Source organism: Halichoeres trimaculatus, unplaced genomic scaffold (genome assembly GCF_033239565.1).
Source record: "Halichoeres trimaculatus isolate MK-OKI-2021-1 unplaced genomic scaffold, fHalTri1.1 fHalTri1_scaffold_3, whole genome shotgun sequence".
Taxonomy (NCBI): Eukaryota; Metazoa; Chordata; class Actinopteri; order Labriformes; family Labridae; genus Halichoeres; species Halichoeres trimaculatus.
Window position 1 is genome coordinate 12,353,832 of NW_027437181.1, and position 22,636 is coordinate 12,376,467.

The 22,636-nt window shown below is 42.1% G+C and overlaps 1 protein-coding gene across 3 annotated transcripts; it reads left to right on the forward strand.

The window, feature by feature from the left end:
• Positions 1–562: 562 nt before the first annotated feature.
• mapk6 (mitogen-activated protein kinase 6) lies at positions 563–16,695 on the forward strand. Of its 3 annotated transcripts, none has more exons than XM_074666292.1 (8): positions 563–753; positions 4,921–5,778; positions 5,860–6,177; positions 12,831–12,975; positions 13,371–13,535; positions 13,634–13,829; positions 14,090–14,207; positions 14,302–16,695. In XM_074666292.1, the coding sequence occupies exons 2-8, from the start codon at positions 5,542–5,544 to the stop codon at positions 15,385–15,387; spliced, it is 2,265 nt and encodes a 754-aa protein (XP_074522393.1). In that variant the 5' UTR covers positions 563–753; positions 4,921–5,541; the 3' UTR covers positions 15,388–16,695. The 3 variants fall into 3 exon arrangements, with proteins under 3 accessions (XP_074522393.1, XP_074522394.1, XP_074522392.1); XM_074666293.1 differs by lacking the exon at positions 563–753 and adding an exon at positions 2,310–2,770; XM_074666291.1 differs by lacking the exon at positions 563–753 and adding an exon at positions 4,068–4,200.
• The last annotated feature ends 5,941 nt before the right edge of the window (positions 16,696–22,636 follow it).

The following is a 22,636-nucleotide window of genomic DNA, read 5'->3' on the forward strand; positions in this document are numbered from 1 at the left end:
CCGCTGATCCTGACCGTTACAGTGAGCGATAAAACTCAGACTCCCAGACACATAATCATGTGTTCCTGTACTACTAAATGTGAAACACTCATCTGGAAAAAAAAAACAAAAATGTGTTGTATTGTAAGAAAATCTGCCTTGATGACACAATGAGCCTGTAGTTTTTCATTCAGCTTTCATTTCATTCAAATGTTTTTTTCTTCAGGATTTTCATCATTTGGAGTGACGTGGGGACATTCGCAACCCATTAGGACTGTATAATCCTTTCATGTAAGCTGACAGATAAAAAAAAAAGTTATGAATCAACTAAACTGGATTTAAAGAATTTGCTACACATGGAATTAGTTTTTGTCCAGACTGAAGCAAAACATCAACAAGAGCAGATTTGAGCATGAGAAAAAAAAAGTAGCAGTGAAAGTGAGAGACGGAGAGGTGGTAGTAGTGGTGTTGCTGGGTCTGACACACTGAAGGGCCAAGCCATACACAGAGCAGTCTCCTCCCCTCTCTGGACTGGCCTATATTAACTGTCCATGGAGCTCCACCTCACAGCCAGAGGCACATGGAGTAGGATAACACTCTGCGAATACATTCACATACCCACACAGACATATACAGGGAGATAGTGGAATGCACTAAAACCTCTACACCTGTCTCACTGTCGGACCTGGACTGTCGGACTATTGCATTCTCCTGGATGGAATATTAACTTTTGTACCATGTTGCACCGGCCTTCAGAGGATCATTTCAATGTGGGTAAGTTGCAAAAATTTTTGATTGTAAAAAAAGAAAGAAGTTGACACCTCAGTGTTTTCTAGTCAGCATAAATACCAGGTTCGTGGCATTTAGAGCAGTGTTGATTTCTGCAAGACAGAAGGAACCAAGAGAGAAGACTGAAATATAGGTCTTGTGATTAAGTGAGCTAGAGAACAGGACTGGCGCCAGGTCACTCTTATGCCCTATATAGATAAAAAAAAAAAGGGAGTGCGTGAGAGAGTTTGAACTCAGGTGAATAAGATCCTCACAAGCAGGACCCCTGGACAGTAAGAACACTGTGTGATTTGTTTTGAAGCTCAGTGTTATAGTTAAACAGCACTAACAGAAAGCATGAGTGGCGTCCCTGTAATCTTAACTCAGCGACACAGTCAGACTTGCCGTCAACTATTTGTCTCATGATGTAACAAGTGAAGCCGGCTGGAGGCAGATTGTAAGTTATTGCTTGTGACTGGGATAAAAATAACATAAGCTAGAAAAAAATTCTCAACATGTTTACTCCTAAAATAATCAGAATGTGAATGAATTATCACATGACCTCCATAATAGGATGACATACAGTTCAGTCTCACCTCCTGACCTCCACTTGTTCTTGTACCGCAGACAGGTCGCTGAGAGCGCTGAGCAAGATCACATCAAAACTGTTATTTCTTTTTTTCTTTTTTTAAAATTTCATCATCATTTGTTTGCAGTGATCGAGGTATTTGGTGAGTCTAAAGGAAAGGCAGAGAGGCCACTCTAGGGGCGGTGTATTATGTAAAGGGCAGTTGGAAGCTGTCTCACCAAGTTTGTAAAGATGCAAAATGTGCTGGACTGGCAGTGCATTCCTCAAAGGGAGGTTCAAAATGTCACACTGGAAAACATCTGCTCATCTGAAGTGTCTCAGAGCAAAGACTGCACTAAATCGACCTCTGACCTTTGATTTTTTTTTTAGATGAAATCAAAACATAGATTTTCAAACCATTATATTTGCATGATTTATTGACCGAAATAATGTAGCCCCAGAGACCTACTTCCATTTTTAAGAGATAAATTTCGACCTTTGCTATAGTATCTATTTATCTGTCTGTCTGCCTGACTGTCTATCTGTCCATGAATGTATGTAAATACATAGGCTACCAACTCATGCATTGACATCTCTCTTCAAAATTCAGCTTAGCATATGGGATCCAAACATATGCAGGCTTAAAAACCATGGGTCCTGGAGGCTGATATATTGGAGAAAATGTACACCTTGCTCTCAGCTGAAATCAGACTAGCTTCAGAGAGTTGAACGTTACTCTTAGTGTTGCCTCCTCCTTTACAAACCACTACAGAAAGTAGTTTTCTAAATCTGTCGCATCCTTCTCAGTCCGCATGCAGTCCCTGCTGTTCCTCCATCGCAGAGCCCATCCCAGCCCGTGAGAACCATCTGCATTCTTAGGCACATGGGTTCCCACATGGTCTGTCTGCGGATGCTGATGTAGACTCGCTGCAGCGGCTGGGATGCTGATGCTTGCACGCCCATCCATCCATTCACAGCAGCAGCGGCAGCATCCACAGAGAGAGGGGACCAAGCGCTGCAGGCTGTAGGACACTGTAGAATACCGTCTGAATCAAAGGGATCCGGACAGAAAGTGAATAGTTTTCTTGAACTTTCTGCTTTGTTTTGCTCGGGATGTGTAAACCTCGTGGAGATCAGATGTGAGGACGGACCGCTAGAAGAGGACAAACACGCATCAGTGCCAGATGGACTTTTTTTTTTAAGTCCACTCTCTGTATTGAGTAAACTGTCCCAGGGATCTTCTTTCTGACTGACACGATTAATGCGTGCCATAATCTGAAAACAACGTTAATTCCCATACAAAAACATCAAGCTAAAGAAAAACAAACCGTGGACAAATCCTGCAAACAACGGAACAAAAACAACTGCGACGTAGCTTACAGTAGCAGCAGAACATAGGGACTGTTTTTTATACTTCATTAGAATGGAAGATTAACACAAAGGATTTTCATTCAGGTAAGAGAATGCGATATGTTCCCTTGTGTTGTTCTTACCTTTTTTCAACTAAAAAAACAGATTGTTCTCTTATCTGTCACTCATCAAACTCGTACCTTAGTAGGAGAGCTTAAAGAGAAAATTACTAGAAGAAAAAACAACAACAATCCTGCTTTCTCGTTAACCTTCGTGTATGTTTTTACAAGGATGTTTTTTTTGTTTTATTGCCAAGTAGAACGTGATTTAAGTTCGCACCTCTTATTGAACTTTGTTTCATACCTGCTTCCAGTCCTGATTTCAGTGTTTATTGTGGGATGGCTAGTGTTGTGATTGTATCCGTAAAACTGTGCGGAAATATTACGTTAGAATTTGAATCTAGCGCTGTCATGTGATCCCGAGCTCCAACCCCGAACACATGTTTTGAATGAATTCCTGCTGCGTTCAAGTACCGCTCGGAACTCCAAGATGTCGAGACTAGTTCAACAATGCAGTTATAAAATAACTGTTAGTAAAACAAACTACGTGACATTGCCATAATTTTGTTTTGAGAAAATACACGTTTTTTGTAGATGTTGTTCAAATGAACACATACTATTAGACATATAGTAGAAATAGATAATAACCAATAATCATATTTTTATAACGCAAGGTGACATGTTCCCCACATTTTTTTTTAAATAACTAGAAATATCTTATTCTGGGATGATGACAAATGGTAAGCTATATGTTACAATTTATTCAAAGGTAAATTATAGAGTTTCCAGGCACCGTGAAAGGGGTGGCATGGGCCTCCTTCCAAACCTGATTTGACTCCTTAGCTGGCTTTCATAAACTAGTTGGCTGTTTGCCTTTTCAGAGGCAGGGCTGTGTTCCAACATTGTCAAATGGGGCTAAGTACAGTTAGTGGAAGAAAAGAGTTAATAAATGCTATAGAATGAACAATTCAGGAACCCAGGGAAGTCACCTCATCCAAAAAGGTCTTGACACTCCCTATAATTAAATGTTCTATTGAAAAGCAGTAGGCTTGTGGATGACAGTGTATGTTATTTGTAAAATATATCAAAATTATTTAATTAATATAATTAATATATTTGAAACCTACTTGGAGTGGCCCCGAGTTGTTTTGTGTGTGTGTGTGTGTGTGTGTGTGTGTGTGTGTGTGTGTGTGTGTGTGTGTGTGTGTGTGTGTGTGTGTGTGTGTCTGGTGTGTGTGTGTGCTAATTTTTGTCTTTTAATACCCTGAAGCATATCACCCGTGAAGGGCTCTCTCTTTAACTGGGAATTTCCGATAGTCCTTTAAGGGGTCGTGTGACGTCACGTTCCCTTTCATAGCTCTGCCCAGCCTCTATGGCGATTGCAACAGATTCGCAGAGCTCGGCAGCGGAGCACCGTCAAACCTCGCTTAGGGTTTGATTAAAGCTATAACAAAACTAATGCGACGAATAAGGACTGTGAGTACGCTGTTACTTGCCGATGTGTGTCTTTGTTGTTTTGTTGTATGACTGTTCACTGTATATCCATTTTTTAATGGTTTAACCGTTGACGGCTTTGTGCTGCTTAGCGCGAGGCGAGCTGTTTCCACGTAGTCAGGAGCCTCAGCCAACAACGAGCCCTTTGTTCGTGCTATCAGCGGCTTTCACCTCTACGTTTACTCTAATATTTAATAAAAAATACATATATATGGTGTTCATTATTTTATTAGTATAGATGTGGCAATAAGTATTTTAATGGCTGGTAATAGTAATGTTTTTAAAATTAGATACAAGTCGAGGGAGGTCCGTCTGTAGCTCGTCTGCTGGCCGTTATGCTTCCATTCTTGGTTTTTTCCGCCAGCCAGTCAGACCGGGTGAAGGCCAAAAATAGGCGGTATAAATATAAATATATCGAGCAAACGGATGGTTCCGCCTTTAAATTTAAGGTTCTTCAGTATTCTCGTTCATGTTATTCTTCGTCAGGTCTCTGTAGGTTGATCTTATATTACCGATACCCAGAAACCGGACTAGCGAGCGCTCTAACCGGGCGGGGGAGGGTTAGTTTCCATTAGACACCACGTTTACACGAAAGCCGGTGAATAATATGCTTCCTTGGGTCTTTCTCTTCTTAAATTGTGCCCTTTAATCATTTAGAGTATGATTCTGAGCATTTCCTCTTGTCATTTTTTTGTCTTTCAGGTGGCACTCAAGTAAAATGGAGGATAGTTTTGATTGCGACTGTGGCGAGCTTGAGCCACCTGATCATTGAGGGTGAATAATTTGTTTTGAAGACTTAAAGGCCAGATTCATTTCAGTTGTATAGATCAGGTTACTTGACAGAAAAATAACACATAAACTTAAATTTAAAAAGAAGACTTAAAAAAAGGCGTGCATTGAAGCACATTTCACATGAAGCAACTCAGGACCAGTCATACACTGAATGTATCTGCACTGTAAGGATGCAACTACATGCTTTTATAGTTAATTATAGTGTCAGAGCTTTTTAATTGGCCCAATTCTAGTTCATTCCATTGCAGCCTTTGGACACTAGTCAGTTAAAATTTGAGGAGGAATTCATCTATAACATTTTCTCTCCTTCTTCAAAATGGAAAGAAAGATGGATTATACATTTGTGCCCCACATCTGACAGTGACAGTCAGAAAAGGGGGACTGGGTAGTCATCTGTATAGGGGGCAGTCAGTTTAGCCTCTTGAAGCAGATAAATTTCTCTATTGGTGTTGGAGTTTGACTTGAAATAGGCCAGAGACCAAACGTCAGAGACAGCGGAAGCTTAGTGTGTTGAAGGCAGACTTTGTCGTCATGGCTGAGAAATTTGAATCCCTGATGAACATCCATGGCTTTGACCTGGGATCTCGCTACATGGACTTGAAGCCTCTTGGCTACGGAGGAAACGGCCTGGTGTTTTCTGCAGTTGACACAGACTGTGACAAGCGGGTAGCTGTGAAAAAAATCATCTTGACCGACCCCCAGAGTGTTAAACATGCTCTGCGGGAAATCAAGATCATCAGACGCCTTGATCACGACAACATAGTCAAGGTAAGACGCTCAGGCAGGGTGAAAAGTAATGATGATTTTGAAACTTTACACACTGACATGTTGTTTTTTTCCTGTCACCAGGTGTTTGAGACTCTGGGGCCCAACGGTCGCAGGCTAACAGAGGATGTGGTATCCCTGACAGAGGTCAACTCTGTGTACATTGTGCAGGAATACATGGAGACTGACCTGTGCCAGCTGCTGGAGCGGGGCCTCTTGTCTGAAGGCCACGCCAGGCTCTTTATGTACCAGCTCCTCAGGGGCCTTAAGTATATCCACTCTGCTAACGTGCTGCACCGTGACCTCAAGCCTGCCAACCTGTTCGTCAACACAGAGGACTTGGTCCTGAAGATTGGGGACTTTGGATTGGCACGCATCATGGACCCCCACTACTCTCACAAGGTGAGTTTGTGTTCCAGTTGCTGGGTTGGTGTATTGATTTTAATGAGTTTTCAGAACAGGTAGTGTGCAAGTTCCCAGAAGAGCATTTGTTAAACATTTGCAATCTTTGCATCCAAAGATAAGCTGTTGTTGCTCTGACACGTGATGTTTAGGTTATTGCCCAGTAATGCAGAGCTCCCATGAGGGAGGCGCAGTTTCACAGCAGGAAGTAAACAAGACAGGATGTGGGTCCTTGAGGTAACGCCTCTGCTTCCCTTGTCAGGAGAATTGAGGCTGCGGAAGCACAACCCTGGGAACTGTTTGTTTTCCGCTTGCAAATGTATACAGCTAGAAGTGAAAACAGGCTCCATTCCAGGCCTAAATTTAAAAATGAGTGGGTTTGTGATGAAAAGAGATGAGGAGAATCCATTCACCAAGGTGAGAAAGAAACAGTGAATGTGTGAATGCCGCAGTCGTAGCTCAGCCTTGGGCTTTTTTTCTGCCTGTAATGATAATGTTTTAGGCTCCAGGCTGCAGCAGATCTATTATAGACATGTTTCATAAAAACACACAGAGGAATCTATTTATATCTGAGAGTGCATGCTTCCCTCTCTGCTATTTTCAAAGGGTCATTACTCCATTTTCATGGATACGAAGTGTATAATCAAGAAATCTGGGTCTCAATGAAGGCTCCTTTCTGTGTGTTGCAGGATTTTTCATTCCTGATGCCAGCAGCATCTAAACCTTGGCATTAAAAGCCAGATGTTAATACACCAAATGTTCAATGTACACCTTTTAATGCTTCCTGTAAACCTGTGTATGTTGTTGAAGCTGTGTAATAGCTGCTATAAAGTCTTTTATCTTTGCTATGAGAGCAGTATGGCTTGGCCTGTGTAAGTGTAGCCAGGTGGAGGTCTGTATATTGCCTTCATTTCTGTCACCTTATAAAGAGATTAGGAAATTCCACTCAGGGGCCATATGGTGGTGTGATGTGAGAGAATCTTGTTTGGGAAATCTCCCACTCCGTAGAGCACTGAGGCAGTCAGATGCTCACACGTGTCTCAGATTAGTCATCGGACAGTCTGAAGCGAGCTCACGTGACGTGGTTCCTCTGGCTAACACGGCCTCATTCATATCCTTTACACATCCAGGAGGGCAGGCAGCACCACACATCCCCTGAGGCAGACTTTACACATTTGTTTACTAGAACTGTTTTTTAGAACATCACGACAATCACTGCTACTACCACCACCATACGCCTGTTGTCTTGTCACATTTTACCCACATCTTCTACATTCATACATGACTCATATTTGCGGTTCAGACAATAGTTGTCTGTCAGGAAGTGGAAGGCTAGGCCTGATATTTGATGGGGAAATACAAGAGTTTCTCACACAGTTCACTCACCGGTGTCACTACACTCTTCACCTACAGCAGGTTTTTCCATGTGGGCTTTTTTCTCTGTGTGAAGGCAGTTTTTTCCTGATGGGGAAACAAACAAAACAGAAGGTTATTGAAAAGCTGCTTGTGTGGGGTCAGCTCTGGTGTGTTTGGCTTTTGTCTGCTGTCGTTCTGAAGCAGACTGCTGCCATGGGGTTTCTTTCAAAATATTTAAATGCAGTAGACTTTGAAAGGTTTTACCATGCTCTACTTTCTAAGAGTGTATGTCTGAGTCTGTTTCTTTTCTATATTCAAACGGAGGTACTATCGATAGAGATGCTCAGGTCCTGTTTTTCTGTGACCTGAATTCAGTCAATCAGCCAAGGCTTTGTAGAGTGTTGGTTGCAGTGCAGGTCCAGCCTGTTTGGATTATTTATATCTGCTGTTAATGTATGACTTGGCATAACGTAAAGTTTTGAGATAGATCAGTACATCCAGGAAATGATTGAACTATTGTTTTGACAGCCTGTGTAGAAAAGTCTGTTACCAAGCATCAGAGAACCACTTTTCTGGTTATAAATCTGTGGCTATGCTACATTTTAGGCAGTGTCAGTGGCATTTTGTCTACGGGTAACTATTTTGGAACAGCTGTGTGGATGTGTTTTTCTCCTGATTAGCACTTTTTCCTGATGGGGAAACATGCAGCCTACAGGGTATTGAAAATCTACTTTGCTGGGCTCAGCTCTCTTCTTTTCCAGCGTTGTCTGCTAAAGTCCTGTAGCAAACTTCTGCTGCTGAGTTTGGATTCAGACACCATAAGCACACTGACTCTAATAGGCTTGACCCTGCTCCCCTTTCCAAACTGTGCTGCCGTCTCTGTCTCTGCTGTGATAACAATAGTGGTTTGGTGGGGGAGGGAGGACGCTGATACCTCACCCAGCCACTTTAATGTGACACCACCTATAGTCCTCTGAGTGTGCAGCATCTGGTGCCTTGTTCCAAATGAGGCATGTGTGAAATGAACCCATCACCCTCACACGACACTGTGGAGCTCGTTGGAGTGTGGAGGCATAGAAAAACAGTTGGTTTCAGTGCTGGCCAGACATTTGGGGCGGAATCACTGGGGGCAAATTTGCTTTCACAACCAACCTCAACTGGAATCAGGCTGGGTGAGCTGGAGCAGCTGGGTGGCTGAGTGCATGTTATTTGAACAACGCCGCTTCTAAATAAAGAAATGCTCTCCACCAGTGAAGCTCAGGCTCTGGCGTGGCTTCAGTGATGAGGTATTTAGATTCAGAGATCAGCGGGGAATTACAGAATATTTCTTCCACCCACGTTCCTACTGCTTTGTGTCGCTCAAGTTAGCATAAACATCACGCCTTATGATGCCCTTAAGGCTTTTATTAATACTCCATGGCTTCTCTTTTAAGTCTGCTTCATGCAGCGTGCTGGGAGCACCCATGTTTCTGTGCTGGCTTTCATTGTTGTGAGAAAACCAGTTGTTTCTGGCTGTGTGAACCACAAGGCTTACCCTGATGGTGGCTCAGGATCAAGAATGACAAGAATTCATGTGCACCCATCCAACTCCTGTAACCCCCCCCGTTTTTTCCCAGCCAGCCTTTTGTCTGGTTGCGGGAGTCAGTTTTAGCCCCATCTTAACTCTGAGTACATTTACATTGAGAGGAAATATCTGACACTCAACACACTACTTTTAGTTTGTAGTGTCGGCTGTGTTCAAGAAAACTGTCGTGGTTGTAAACAAGTTCTGACGGATATTGTTACACTTTAAATGTGTGCCTTAGCTAAGTGATATCTCATCTGCTGACTGGAGCAACACATTTGATGTGCATATAGAGACAAATAGGTCACTGATGTAGACTTGGATAAGTTGGGGTCATGTGTCCACCTGTGGCTCAACATAAAGAGCGTGGTATGTGATGTTAGAGCAGTAATAAACTAAAAGCTTTTAAGGAATGTAATAAAAGAGGGTGAAGGGTTCACAGAGGTCCTTTTACCCTCACAGGCTTTCTGCACCGCTCAACTGAAGAGCACACACACATTTGACCTAATTATTTTGTCAGGCTTGTCTGGCTCAGGCTTCACGTGATCTCACAAGAATAATGCATGGGAGTCGACTTTAGGTTAAATGAGTTTCAGAAAGATGGCTTCACCTCCTTCTTAAAGAGGAAAAACATCCTCAAGTTTCTCTCTAGTTGGAATTGTTGAAGGAGCCCTGATCTGATGGCTGTCCAGAGTTTGTTTCCTTTTCTACTGATGCGTTGGAGAATGTGCTGCATTTAGTTCAATATTTAGTTTTTGATGTATCAATTTGGTAATACTGAACACAGCTGCTGCTACCCCCCCACAAATAAAATTTTAATACTGCAAGTGGCTGAAGAGGACTGTTACCATTCTAATTAAAAAAACATTTCAACACTGCTGGAATTTTATTATTGGGGTTTGCTAATGCTAAGTTACTCATGTGTTTGCATTCTAACTAAATTCATGCATGTTAAAAGGAACGCCGACTGTAAGGACTAATAGGCATAAAAATGCTTAAATGCTTGTCTCAAACAAGAATTTGTTGTTAAAAGACATAGAGAATTGTTTTTTCTTTGCTGTTTACTCACTACTAGTCGCCTTAAGTCACTAGGTTTCAGGAGCGAAAAAAAAAACTATTATAATGCCACATTGCGCTGCTTTTGGGTGCACTTTTCAGTCCAAAGGAAACAATTAGACTGATGTTAGTCATCACAGCTTCCCAAAAGACAAGAAAAAAAGGAAGTTGTGGGAAATCGCTTGTGGGCGTAAACAACTTCCATTGGACAACATCAAGTCGTTGGTCATCCTCATGGAAAAAACACAACAGCGAAGGATTCTAGTGAAGATTTATTTTTGATAGCATTAATTTAATCAAAGGACAGTTAGATATTGTTACCTTGAACAGCTGATGACAGAAAGTGAACCTCCTTACAGCAGACGCTCTCCCTCTCCATTGACATAGCTACGCAGCAGCCGCAAGCACACCAGCAACTTTGGGCGGCTTTCGCCTCTTCGCGTCCTCGTTCGTCTTCATTTTTAAGTTCGTTTGATTGTCTGTTTTCAGTATTATCATTTTCACTTACATCTCTCTCGGGCTCAAACTTAAATGGTTGAACAGACGACATGACTTTGCATCGTGAGGTTAAATCCTATATGAGATTGAGACCGGTGCAACCATATGACGTCACTACCCAGACGTCATTGCGGCGTAAACAACAATGGTGACCTACGAGTGAAGATATTTTTTCAAATTTTATACAAACTGAGATATTTTGAGAGATTTTATTATCGTTCTTATATAGCTGGTAAAAAAAACCCTGATCATTTAGGAAAATGACGTTCTGGTAGCCAGGGTTCCCTTTAATTTTGATGTGAATGATTGAGGTGAGATGGTTGTCACAAATCGCAGATTGGATAAAATGACCATCACAGCTCAGATTAGGATCAGACAGCAATTTTATTGTCAAACACATTGTTGTTTATAAGCTGAACAAAACGAAAAACATCTTTCACTTCAGAAGACAGTTGGACTAACTCACATTATGAACCAGAACCAGCAAATGTTTTACATTTCTCATTGACTATTCATTAAAACAGCTGCACTATCACAGCATTTGATGGTTAATTTTATCTTCAGTCCATGAATTCCTGCAATTTTCTCTCCATCAGAGATCAAAAGAATCAAAGCTAGCATGTACACATTGATCCGTGTTGGTATGACAGAATACATACTTCACCCATACAAGGCCTATATGTCTAATGTGAAAATCTGCAGTCAAGCTCCACTTATCCTTCTATTTGCAGCTCAGTGCTTCTCCTGTCAAAGGATTCACGTGTGTGTGGGTGGCTGAGGACTAAAATACACCAGAGCCAGCCAAGAAATGTCTCCTTTTAGTCTCCAGTCAACAGCCTCTGTGAAAATCAGAGCACCAACGTCTGCTTTTAATTAAATGTGGTCAGCTGCTGAAGGCTGCTGTGGCCAGAGACAGCCTGACATGAGTCATTAAATGTCAGCCTGGTCTGATCTGGATCAGGTGGTTGAGTTATTCACCTACTGGTGCCAGAGGTTCTGAGAAGCCTGACGCTTGGATGCTTTGATGCTTGTGGTGAACACTCAAATCAGAGATCAAATTTGATGCATTTTATTCTTTCATCTAGAAAACAAACTCTGATCTCTGAGTCTATTGCCCTTACGCAATGACCTGACGCTCTCTCCAGCTAACCTTATCTACATTTCTGTTGCAATGTTTCTGCTTGTCTTGTTGTTGTATTTCCTCATGGTAACGGCGTTCACATAGGTCAGATTTCCTAAAGCAGCTGCTGGTGAAACTTGCACGTTTCAGTCAGTAGGTGAGGTGTGACCTGCCTGTGTGGGGAACTACCTCATAATTCCCCTCGACCTCCTTACAAGCCTCTTGTTGAAGGCCACTGGACTCAAACAGATTAGCTAAAGTTGGTGTGGTAGCTACGGTCAACAGGGCGTGTTGATTACAGACCCTGAAAAACGAGGATGAGTAGAGTCCCGTGATAGACTCCTGGATAGAGTGACATCAAGCAGACAGGGCTAACTGAGGGTGGGGAGAGGAACCGGACTGATCCAGATGACCATTTCAGATTCGCCACAAACGAGCACTGTGGGAACGAGAGAGTGTGTTGTTTCACCACGTCCCCTCCCCCAGTGTCCCACTCAACACACGCAGGTCACTTCCCTTTGTGTCCAGAGAGAGCAGAGTGCAGGTTGGTGTCACTGGTGTGTCATTGGTGAGCGGAGTGTGTGGCAGTGGGGGATTATCCTGCTCTCTCAGACTGCTGACAGGGCCCGCACGTGTTCGATCTCCCCCCTTTCATCTGTCTTTTTTCTCTGGGGTCTTTGTCTCTGGCTGGGCTGCGTACGTGACCAGCACAGAGCAGGTTCGTCAAGGAGAGGGCACGGGGAGGGGGTCATGGGGTTTAGTATGGCCCAGGGAGCGTCGTGTGATCTGTGAACTCATGTTGAACAGCAGTGTGGAATGAAAGACATCAGGGCACATGAAGAAAGTATTAAAATGGTTTTCATATTTGAGGGAAACAGGGTTTAAAGCTTCTTAGCTGGAAATTAAACATTTGGACTTATGATCTCATAAACAAAGCTAGTTACAAAGGTTATTAAAGGTTAACTGGGGCCTCACAGTGCTTGTCTTTTTTTTCCTGTGAGTTTTTCCTCCTTTAGTTTCTTTCACCTTATTAAATTTACCTTATCTCTTCTCCAACAGGGCCATCTCTCTGAAGGTCTGGTCACCAAGTGGTACAGGTCTCCTCGCCTGCTGCTCTCACCCAACAACTACACCAAAGCCATCGACATGTGGGCGGCCGGCTGTATCTTTGCTGAGATGCTCACAGGGAAAACCCTCTTTGCTGGTAAATGTTGACTCAGTTTCTTGCGTGTGACTCACTGTTACACCTCATATGTAAACACACTCGGGTGTAATCTTTGAGGCAGGCTGGGTCAGTGTGATGAGGTGAGAAGGCTGTTACAGATCTGATGAGGTGGTTTTATCCTGCGTGTGAAAGTGTGTTTGTTCAGCATACAGCTCCTGAGTCAGTCTTCTTTTAGTGCCCTCTGTGCCCTCCATCTAAATCTCTATGAGCTGAAGAAGAGAGACGGAGAGCTTGCTTTTGTTTGTTGAAACTGCCTTGAGCTGAGCACAGGGCAAATATCATCCCAGTTCTCATGATCCTGAGCACTCAGGCTGACTGCGCTGAATGTTGTGTAACTCCTCTAAAAAGGGCTGTTTGTCTGCCTGCTTGTTCAGGAGCCCATGAACTGGAGCAGATGCAGCTGATACTGGAGTCCATCCCTGTGCTGCGAGAGGAGGACCGACAGGAGCTCCACAGCGTCATCCCCGTTTTTATCCGTAACGACATGTCCACGCCTCACACACCGCTGGCCAAGCTGCTTCCTGATGTCAGCCCCCAGGGTGAGTACTAGGACTTTATTTATTTATTTATTTAGAAGTCATGTTGGTCGAAGTTTCCCACTTAATAAGCCAGCTGTTGTCTCTCCCTTGCTCTGCAGCTTTGGATTTCCTGGAGAAGATTCTGACCTTTAACCCCATGGATCGTTTGACTGCAGAGGAGGCCCTGGCCCACCCCTATATGGCTGACTACTCCTTCCCCCTAGACGAGCCCATCTCTCTGCACCCCTTCCACATTGAGGATGAAGTCGATGATATCCTGCTCATGGACCAGAGCCACAGCCACACCTGGGACAGGTATGCTTGCCCCCTTCTTTGCTCTCAAATCTCCGCTCCCTCTTAAAACCAACTTCAGGAATCAATATCTCTTTTCTTACATTTTTGCTCTGTGACTTTGGTTTCAGTTGAAAATAGTTTGCTCTGCTCCCACAGCAGACCTAGTTTGGAAGTACAGATTACATAACAAGAAAAAACATATTTTAATGGTTTGTTTGTATAGTAAGATCCTGTCCTGAAGTTTTGTGTGTTCTGATGTTTACTCTGTCTTTCTCCATCAGGTATCACGAGAGCCAGCTGTCAGAAGCTGACTGGCACTTGCACAGCACCCACGACCCAGAAGAAGTTCAAGTCGACCCAAGGGCTCTCTCTGATGTGACAGATGAGGAGGAGGTTCAGGTATGTTCAGTCTGCTTCCTCTCCACACCATAATTCAGTTTTTCTTAAACTTGAGGAGAAAACAAACTAAATATTTGCTGTGATCCGTTTCTAGGTGGATCCCCGTAAATACGCTGATGGAGATCGGGAGAAGTTCCTGGACGAGCCATCCTACGACTACTCCACCATGTTCCAGCCAGAGCGCTCTTGGCAGGATGACGACCACCACGAGAACAAATACTGTGACCAGCAGTGCAGCCACACCTGTAACTACAAGGCTGTGTCGCCCTCCTACCTGGACAACCTCATCTGGAGAGACAGTGAGGTCAACCATTACTATGAGCCCAAGCTCATCATCGACCTCTCCAACTGGAAGGAGCAGCAGAGCAAGGAGAAGGCCGATCGCAAGGCCAAGAGCAAGTGTGAGAAGAATGGGCTTGTGAAGGCCCAGATAGCGCTGCAAGAGGCTGAGAAGACCCAGAGTCCGGTGGAGAAGGACCGAGAGCAGGAGAAACATCAGACGGAGAAGCCTCAGAGCCAGCAGTCCCAGGGCTTCGACTTTGACTCCTTCATTGCCAGCACCATCAAACTGAGCCTGCAGCCAGAGCCGTGTCCGGAGGTCGCCTTGCTCCACGAGGTGGGCCTCCTGAATGAGCTCAACTCTTCAGTTTCCCAGCTAGAGCCCCCCCGCTCTGGCTCCATGTCCAAGTCCATAAGTCAGGAAAAAGAGGAGAAGTGCCTGGTTAACCTCGCTCAGTTGGGCGGAGGAGGGCTGGGGGACAGCGTCCGGCCCGCTCAGCCGTGGGAGAGCTTTGGCTCCGGGGAGAGAATCAGCGAGAACGGCTGCTTGATAGACGAAGCATGCTGGGACATTCGCAAAGAGGACCACTTCCAGAAGGAGAGCACCTACACCAGCTACCTGGACCGCCTGTTCAGCCGAAAAGAAGAGGTGGTCGCCGAGACTGTGTCCACTACAGAGATCGAGCCCTCGGAGGTGAGAGAGCTTGAGGAGAGCTTCCTCAGCAGGAACACAGAGATTGTGCTCAACGTGCAGCTGGACTCTCTGGCCCTGCCCGGCTTTGACGGCACCGATGACTTGCCTCTAAAATCCATCCAGGCGTCTCTTACTCCCTGCGCTGTCAAATGCTCACCACAAATTGCCCATAAAACATACAGCAGCATCTTCAAGCATCTTAATTAAAGAAAAGAGTATATATCCTCCCTTACAGTGCAAAAACTAGGCAGTTTTATTTTTATGTTTTTTAATAACATGGTATATTATTGTACTTGAATCATTTCATACCTTTTTTATTATGGTTACTTTAAATTTGTTTTTTAAGAGTTGAGAGGGGTGGTTTGTTATATTCAAAGAGTTACGGTCATCACTCTGAGCCTTGATCACCAGGCCTTCATGGGTTAATGTCTACGCCCTCATTGCTAAACTGGCATGTCACTCACACACTTAAAGTACTGTACATGAAGAGAGAGAGACAGAGTTATATAGAGGAGGAAAAAAAGCATGCAAGAAGAGGATTTCTGATTTAGGAGACGTGGTTTGGTTGTTCTGGTGTGACACAAGGAAGGATGGTCGATGCTAACATTGCTGTAGGCATTTTAAGTGCTTTCAAACACACTTTCATGGGAGGGGTTCAAGGAAAAACTGGGTTGGGCTGTCCTTTTCTAAAAAAAAAAAATGGTTTATGATTTTATTTTCCCTAAAGAAAGCTTCCTTAATAACCCTTTCATACTGTAAATCGACACATAATGCCAGCAGCAACCATTATCGTAAGCGTTAATGTAAATGTGTTATCTACCTCAAGGTAACAGCCGCGAGAGACACTCGAAGCCGCACTAGTGCTTTACACACATGACCATCCTCATGCCATGAAATGAAGTGGTCGCGTAGATGAAATCTGTCTCACTTTAGCATTTAACATAGTGAGGTATTTCAGTAATCATTATTTATTTCTAGCAGATGTGCGATATTTATTTTATCAAAAAATGCGTTATTTCAATGTGATTATTGAAGATGGAGGAGTTGGACAGACTTCCAGTTTCATTTCGGCACTATATGAGCGTGTAAGTGTTCCTTTGTTTTACAGTAGGATGCAAATTCATCTGTTGTGTTCTCTTCAAAGAGTCGAGGCTTTCTGTTTTCCACCGATACTGTCCAAATGGATATCATTTTTTTTCTGTTTTCTATTTATAGGTGCGTTCTGTCTTTAGTGGAAAAACTGCTTTATGGTTTCAAGAAGCGCCTAAAGTCTTAATTTTTTATCTAAATGTTCTGTAAATGCGTGCATGGAGGCAGGAGAAAGGTACAGTTAAAGTAAAGTTAATGGTGAGTAAAATGTACGTCAGTTTTAATTGTACGTTTTTTGTTAAATTTCTATGTACTTTTTCCAGGCAAGCATGATGAATTAGGTTAAGGTGTAGCATGTAGAACACTTATGGACTTTTTTTGTAATCATTGGTTCCCCTGTTCTACAAAATATCTCAAAATAAAATTACTGGTAAAAAAAAGTTTTGTCTCTTGTCTGTTATTTTTTGGATCAAGGAAGATCTCACACACATCAGCCACACGTCAGCACTGGTTTTATAACCAGGATTTTGTTTAACTGCACAGCCACAAGATTGTTATTAGCAGAGAAGAAGTGCTGACTTTCCCTCTGCCACCTCGAGACTCAGCTTTTAATGTTTAAGAGGCAGACTAAATTACACTGGGATTGCTGGAACAAGCATTGAATCATCAGCTAAATGTAGCTCTGACTCAAACCACCATAAATCAGAGCTGATGTTTGGGAACATGAGGTGCCACCTGCTTTAGGTACACAACTCTGCAGTGAAAAAAGAAATCAGCAGCTTCACAAGAAAAGCTGCACAGTTTCTGTTCTGTGCTGTGACAATGAAGCTATTTTTTCTATCACGGAAATAAAAGTGTAGAAATGTCGACAGCACTTCCTGTCACAGGCAGCCTTACTGTAAGCGTTTCCAAACTTCTCTGTAACTTATGTAACCGTGGAGGCACTCAATGAGATGACGTCACATTGTGTTGAAATAATGTCTTCCTGCCAGTGTGGTGACACTGACAAATCAAGCCTGACAACTACTCACAGTGGAGACTGTGTTGCAATGTGCCACGAGAATGGGGCTTTTATGGAGCCACCAAGTGTGTTGTTTATTTAAAGAAGATGAACCTCAAATAAACCCTCAGATGTGGAGAGGGCACAACTGAATGAAGTGAAAGTGACCTGCTTCTTTACCAAATGTATGTTTGTGGCACAGGCACCATAAAGGCCAGTGGGTAGTAACTCCAAGTTATTACCATATTACACTATAAAAGCAAAGTGTGCTGGATTTAAAACGTGACCCGAGTGTAAATTGCACAATATACCTGTAAAAGTTCACAATGTAGGGCAACAACAACCACTTGAGTGATTCTTGACAAAGTGGTTCTTTAGGGTGCCAGTGGCACAAATGTTCATTTCAACAATACTTCAGCTCACACCATTTCACAACAATCAGATACTCTTGATTTATCCAGAGCAGAATGAAATTATAGACTTACCACAAAAAGAAAGCCAATTTTTGTTGTGCAGATTTTATTCTTAGTTGTAACAATGGGTCTTGGCAGCAAATCATATAACCTTGGAAAGCCTGTTTATTCCCCTTTAATTTGTGCCACTTATTTTGCAGGAGTAGCAGGGCTATGTCTGACAGTTGCACCCCAAAAAAAAATCCAAATTGTCTCTGCCAGTGCCAAACAGCTTTGTTTGAGACAACTTTATAATCTCTGATTTATTACACATCTGCATAAGCATTAAATCTTATTCATCACCATATTTCTATTTTATTGACCAAAGCTATGGAGGTAGAGTTTCAACAATAGCAATCAAAGATCCTGTTTACTCACTAAACCCTTACTACCACACTTGAGTAGCTGTAAACATAATAACCACATTTGGGTGAGTGGAGCCAAACGCAGGCACTTAGATTCAGAATAAAACTATAAACAGTCTAATTTGACCTCGTCAGTCATAAAGAGACATCATTATTTCAAATTAAGTCAAAAACTCCTCATAGTGCCCCCATTGTCCCCCAACACACGACTTTGTTTACATCAAAAGTAATATTGTTTGGTGTCTTTTACCACACTGATTTAACTTTCATCAAAACTCAAAAACTAAAAAAACAAAACAAAACATACTTTCACATATCTTTGTTCTTTAATAAAGCAAATTTTCATCATCTGGTGAAAACCCAAAGAGAACTCAAATGAAGCATGATCTTGTGTTCATTCTCTGACTAAAACGTGTTCATGAATTCATTGAATACTTAAATGTTATTTCCACAAGTCAGACAGGTTGAAATCTAGTTCATAGCGTGCAGTTGGAGCTGGATCCCTGCATGGAGAGGAAGGTTTTCAGTCCAAAGGTTGGACCTGTTTGTCCCGCTGTAATCAGCTGCAGCTGGGCTGGGGTTTTTTCACCTCCGCTACTTCCTGCTGGGAAAAATTGGGCCAGCTACGTGTGTTTATCTGCTCGCTTGGTAACAATGTAACCCTCAGCTACAATGATTAAACCCTGCTGGAGCACTCAGATGAAAGCTTAGGTGCAAGATTTCAGCGAAGTGATAGGGAAGAGGCCGGGGTGCATGGAGGCCAGAAGTAGGTCAAGATAAAATGTTACGAATCTTCTCATTTCCCCTCCCACTGCCCTGTTTCTACACCTTCTCTTCTTCACAGCTCTTCTGCAAAAAGATGTTGTGTTTCCTCAATAAATTGTCTCAGCTGCTCAGTGGCGACACTCACATCAACAGGCTTCGTCATTACCACCACCACGACAGAAATTCCTCCACCCTCAGCTTCCGCTGTGACTTTATCTGCACATTTTTCTGCACGTAATTACAAAGAGTTTCTCCTCACTCTTGCACCTTTCTATCTATTTCCTCTCCTGGCTGCCACTCACCCGTCACCCTCTGAGGTGTCCCCCAGGGCTCAGGCCCATCAGGTGCTGTCAGGTTAAAAATAAAGTCCAGGAACTCCAGGATAAGCAGCTCAACTCAGCACTCATCAGCTGACAGTAGCTTAACACGGCACCTGTTGGTACTAGGTTGTGAATGCTATTCTCCTTCCTGGAAGGCCAATTAAAGCTCAAAGTTGGGGATTTCAGCCCTGCATTAAGCCTCTGCGCTGTTTCCATCACTGGAAAATAGTGAAGTAACCTGTTTGTTTACATGTGATGACCTGATTGGCAGAGATTCTGGCTGTTTGGTTGCATGAGGAGACAAAGCACAAGCTTCCTCTGACTGTTATCTGCTCCTGTGCCAGGCGGCTCATTATGGCTGCTAAGTGTCAGAATGCATGTCCATATCCAGACCATTCGTGCCCAGTGCTGCTGAGACTAAAGTTAGAACACAAAGTGCCTTCAGAAATAGACAGCAGCTCTCAGGACCTGCGCTTTGAAAACTGAAACTTTACCTTCTGTTACACAGCTGCTTATTGTCTTATTTTGTATGATACAGAAGCATCCTTCAGTTTGGTCACATTCGATAACCCCTCATACTCTATGATCATTTTTCCCAGTACATCAGGCTGCTGTTTTGTGCTGTATTACTTTATAAAAACACTGTTTTCCCAGATACAGACCTGCTCATTAAACCAGAGAGATCCCCAAAAGTAATATGGGAGTTTGACCCTTTAGTTATCAGGCTCTTCTCCTTAAGGATCATAAACCAATCAGCATCAAGGAATGAGTCACTGTTTGTGCTTTTTGATAAATCTTGGAGTTAGAGGTGGCTCTGGTTTGGACCACTTACTGCTATAGATTTAGGCTGCCACTATTTTTGGATCTTTATGAGGATTCAAAAACCTTAAAATTATCTCAATTTAATGCATTTGCCTGTCCATAATCCACAATATAGAATAAGATCATCAGCACCAATATAAGTTATTTCTAGATGCTTTTTCTCAGTAATTGGGTCTGGGGACGATTTTCCTCAGGGAACATGAATCAATTCACGACACAAAGACTGAAAGTTCCCATGACAGCTATACCCAAATCTAGCAGTAAGACACAAGATATATCCTTTCTCTTGAAAAATATTTCCTGGATTAACTTTGTTTTGATGGTGAAAACTGGAGCAGGAACAATAAAGTGACAAAGCATGAGCTAAAACATGGGTTAAGCTGTTTGTGGCAATGTTAATTCTACCCTACCTGCAGCAGTTATACAACAGTGGTCTGTTCAAACTTGAGAGTCTATCAATAAAATGAAGAGTGAGGTTACGTTAGCTCTACTTGGTAGATGAGCACTGGTAGAACAGAACCAGGATTCACTGATGTAACATGTCACTGACACAGAGTTTGCTTGTTTTCAGGTTTTCAAACAGTAGTGCAACTTAAAGTGAATACATTACCTCATCACTGTGCATCTTGCAAAAAGTTGTCTTGAACAAAGAAAAGTAGATTTGTTCTCAATTTGTTGCTTTCTAAGCAAATGCACATCTTGGTTACATCCTTGCCAAGGTGAGTGATAGTACTGCTCATGGGAAACAGAGTCTTTATTCTCTGAAAACAACTACCTGTTCCTGCCAAAGGTGTCACTGTGATCAATGCCAAACAGATCAGATAGTCCTCACAGCATCCTTTGTGAGACAAACCTCTGCTCTGTTCAAATGTTGTTTCTGCCATTCTCAAAAAACATCCAGCCATAAAAATGTTATCATGATAGGGATACACTATAAAGTAATCTGTTACACCAAAAGCCCTATAACAACAACAACAACAACAACAACAACAACAACAATAATAGTTGTTATTATTATTATTATTATCATTATTATTATTATTATTATTATTATTATTATTATTATTATTATTATTTCCTCTCTATATTGTCTTTAAGAGGCTCCATGATTGGATTCAGATGAAGGTAGAGAAAGAAAAAATCATTAAAAAAACAAAAACATTTAAAAATCATACAAAAGTTATACAAATTCTGTACGACTGCCAAAGTTACACTCTATTCAGTGGACATTTCTGTCTTGTGTTTTATTTTCTTTGCAACAGTTACAGGGAATTTAGTGTGAATCTGACTTTAATGAGAGAGAACTGGTTTAGGCATCAGGGTTTTTGATATCTTCATATAAACTTCAGGAGTGATTTTTTTCCCCCACAGAGTCAGGACAGTGGATTATGTTCACCTTATTTAGAGTTTGTAGAAGCCTGACTCTTTAAAAGTTCACTTCAGAATATCGTTTTAAAACTAGATGAAAGCTATCATTTGTGTATTTCATCAGCAGCTTTGAGAAAGATCAAATTGAAGAAATGCACCAGTGCTTAATTCAGTTTTTGGATCTGAAATGATAAACAGCAGTGACTAATGTGGTTATTTGTGCTTTTAATGAAAGAATATTAATTCAAGAGCTTATTACATCAATCATTCCTTATTCACATGTCCTCGTCACACAATGTTCCTCATGCTTGTCAAGTGGACACTGTCCCTGAAAGAGGACATCTCGTAACAAAGAAACAGTCTTTATTATCATAGAGTTTTTAAATTTAAAATCTTTTGCTCTTGTTCCTTTTGGTCTGGTGGTTTAGTTGGATGCAAGAAAATAAACCAAACTCAGATGTTATAACTTCAAAAACATAAGCCTGTTTTATAATGCAAAAAGAAACTGAACAAACAGAAAGAAAGCGTTTTTTTATTTCCACTTTTAAGAGTCATGAAATGAATTTGGGCTCAACTTCAAAAGAAACTCAAGATTCATCCCTGCAGGAATCAACGGATGTGTGACCCAGTGAAGGGCTGGATTTAGACCATGACTGCATGATCGATTTCCCTGCCCAGGGAAATTTTACTTCGTGATCTGGTGTTTTTAAAAGCTGCTTTTTTTGAGTCATGAGACAACTTAAAATCTTTTGTTGTCTTGAAAATGCTTCAGGGATTGTGTCTTCTCTTGATTTCCCCTCGATTATGAAACAGGCCAAAATAAATGGAAGAGTCGTTGTGAGCTACAAAACCCAACGACACCAGAAGCCACAAGTTTGAGTATCTCCACATGGTGATTTTTCATGAATGCAACTACTGATGAGGAGCTGTCAGATGAGATGGTTCACAGCGTGCTTGAAGAAACAGCTTTAGTTTACATTTTAAACTTTGAAAATAGCGGACAATGTCGGGTAAGAAATGAAACTGTGCTTTGTCCACAGTTTGAACCAAAGCAAACACAAACTGAGGGTCCCATGCTTTAGCTTTAAGTGTACTGTATTACAAAGCTGTGTCAAATACTTTGTTTAAAGTGTCAGAGGTGATTAATTTTTTAACATCAGAAGTAGCCCCAAGGAAAAACCTGATCATGCACTTCATATCAAATCACTTCATGTAAAGAAGTGTTCATCTGTTTTGTCTCTGCTTGTTGACACTGTTGCAAAAACATTAGCTTCC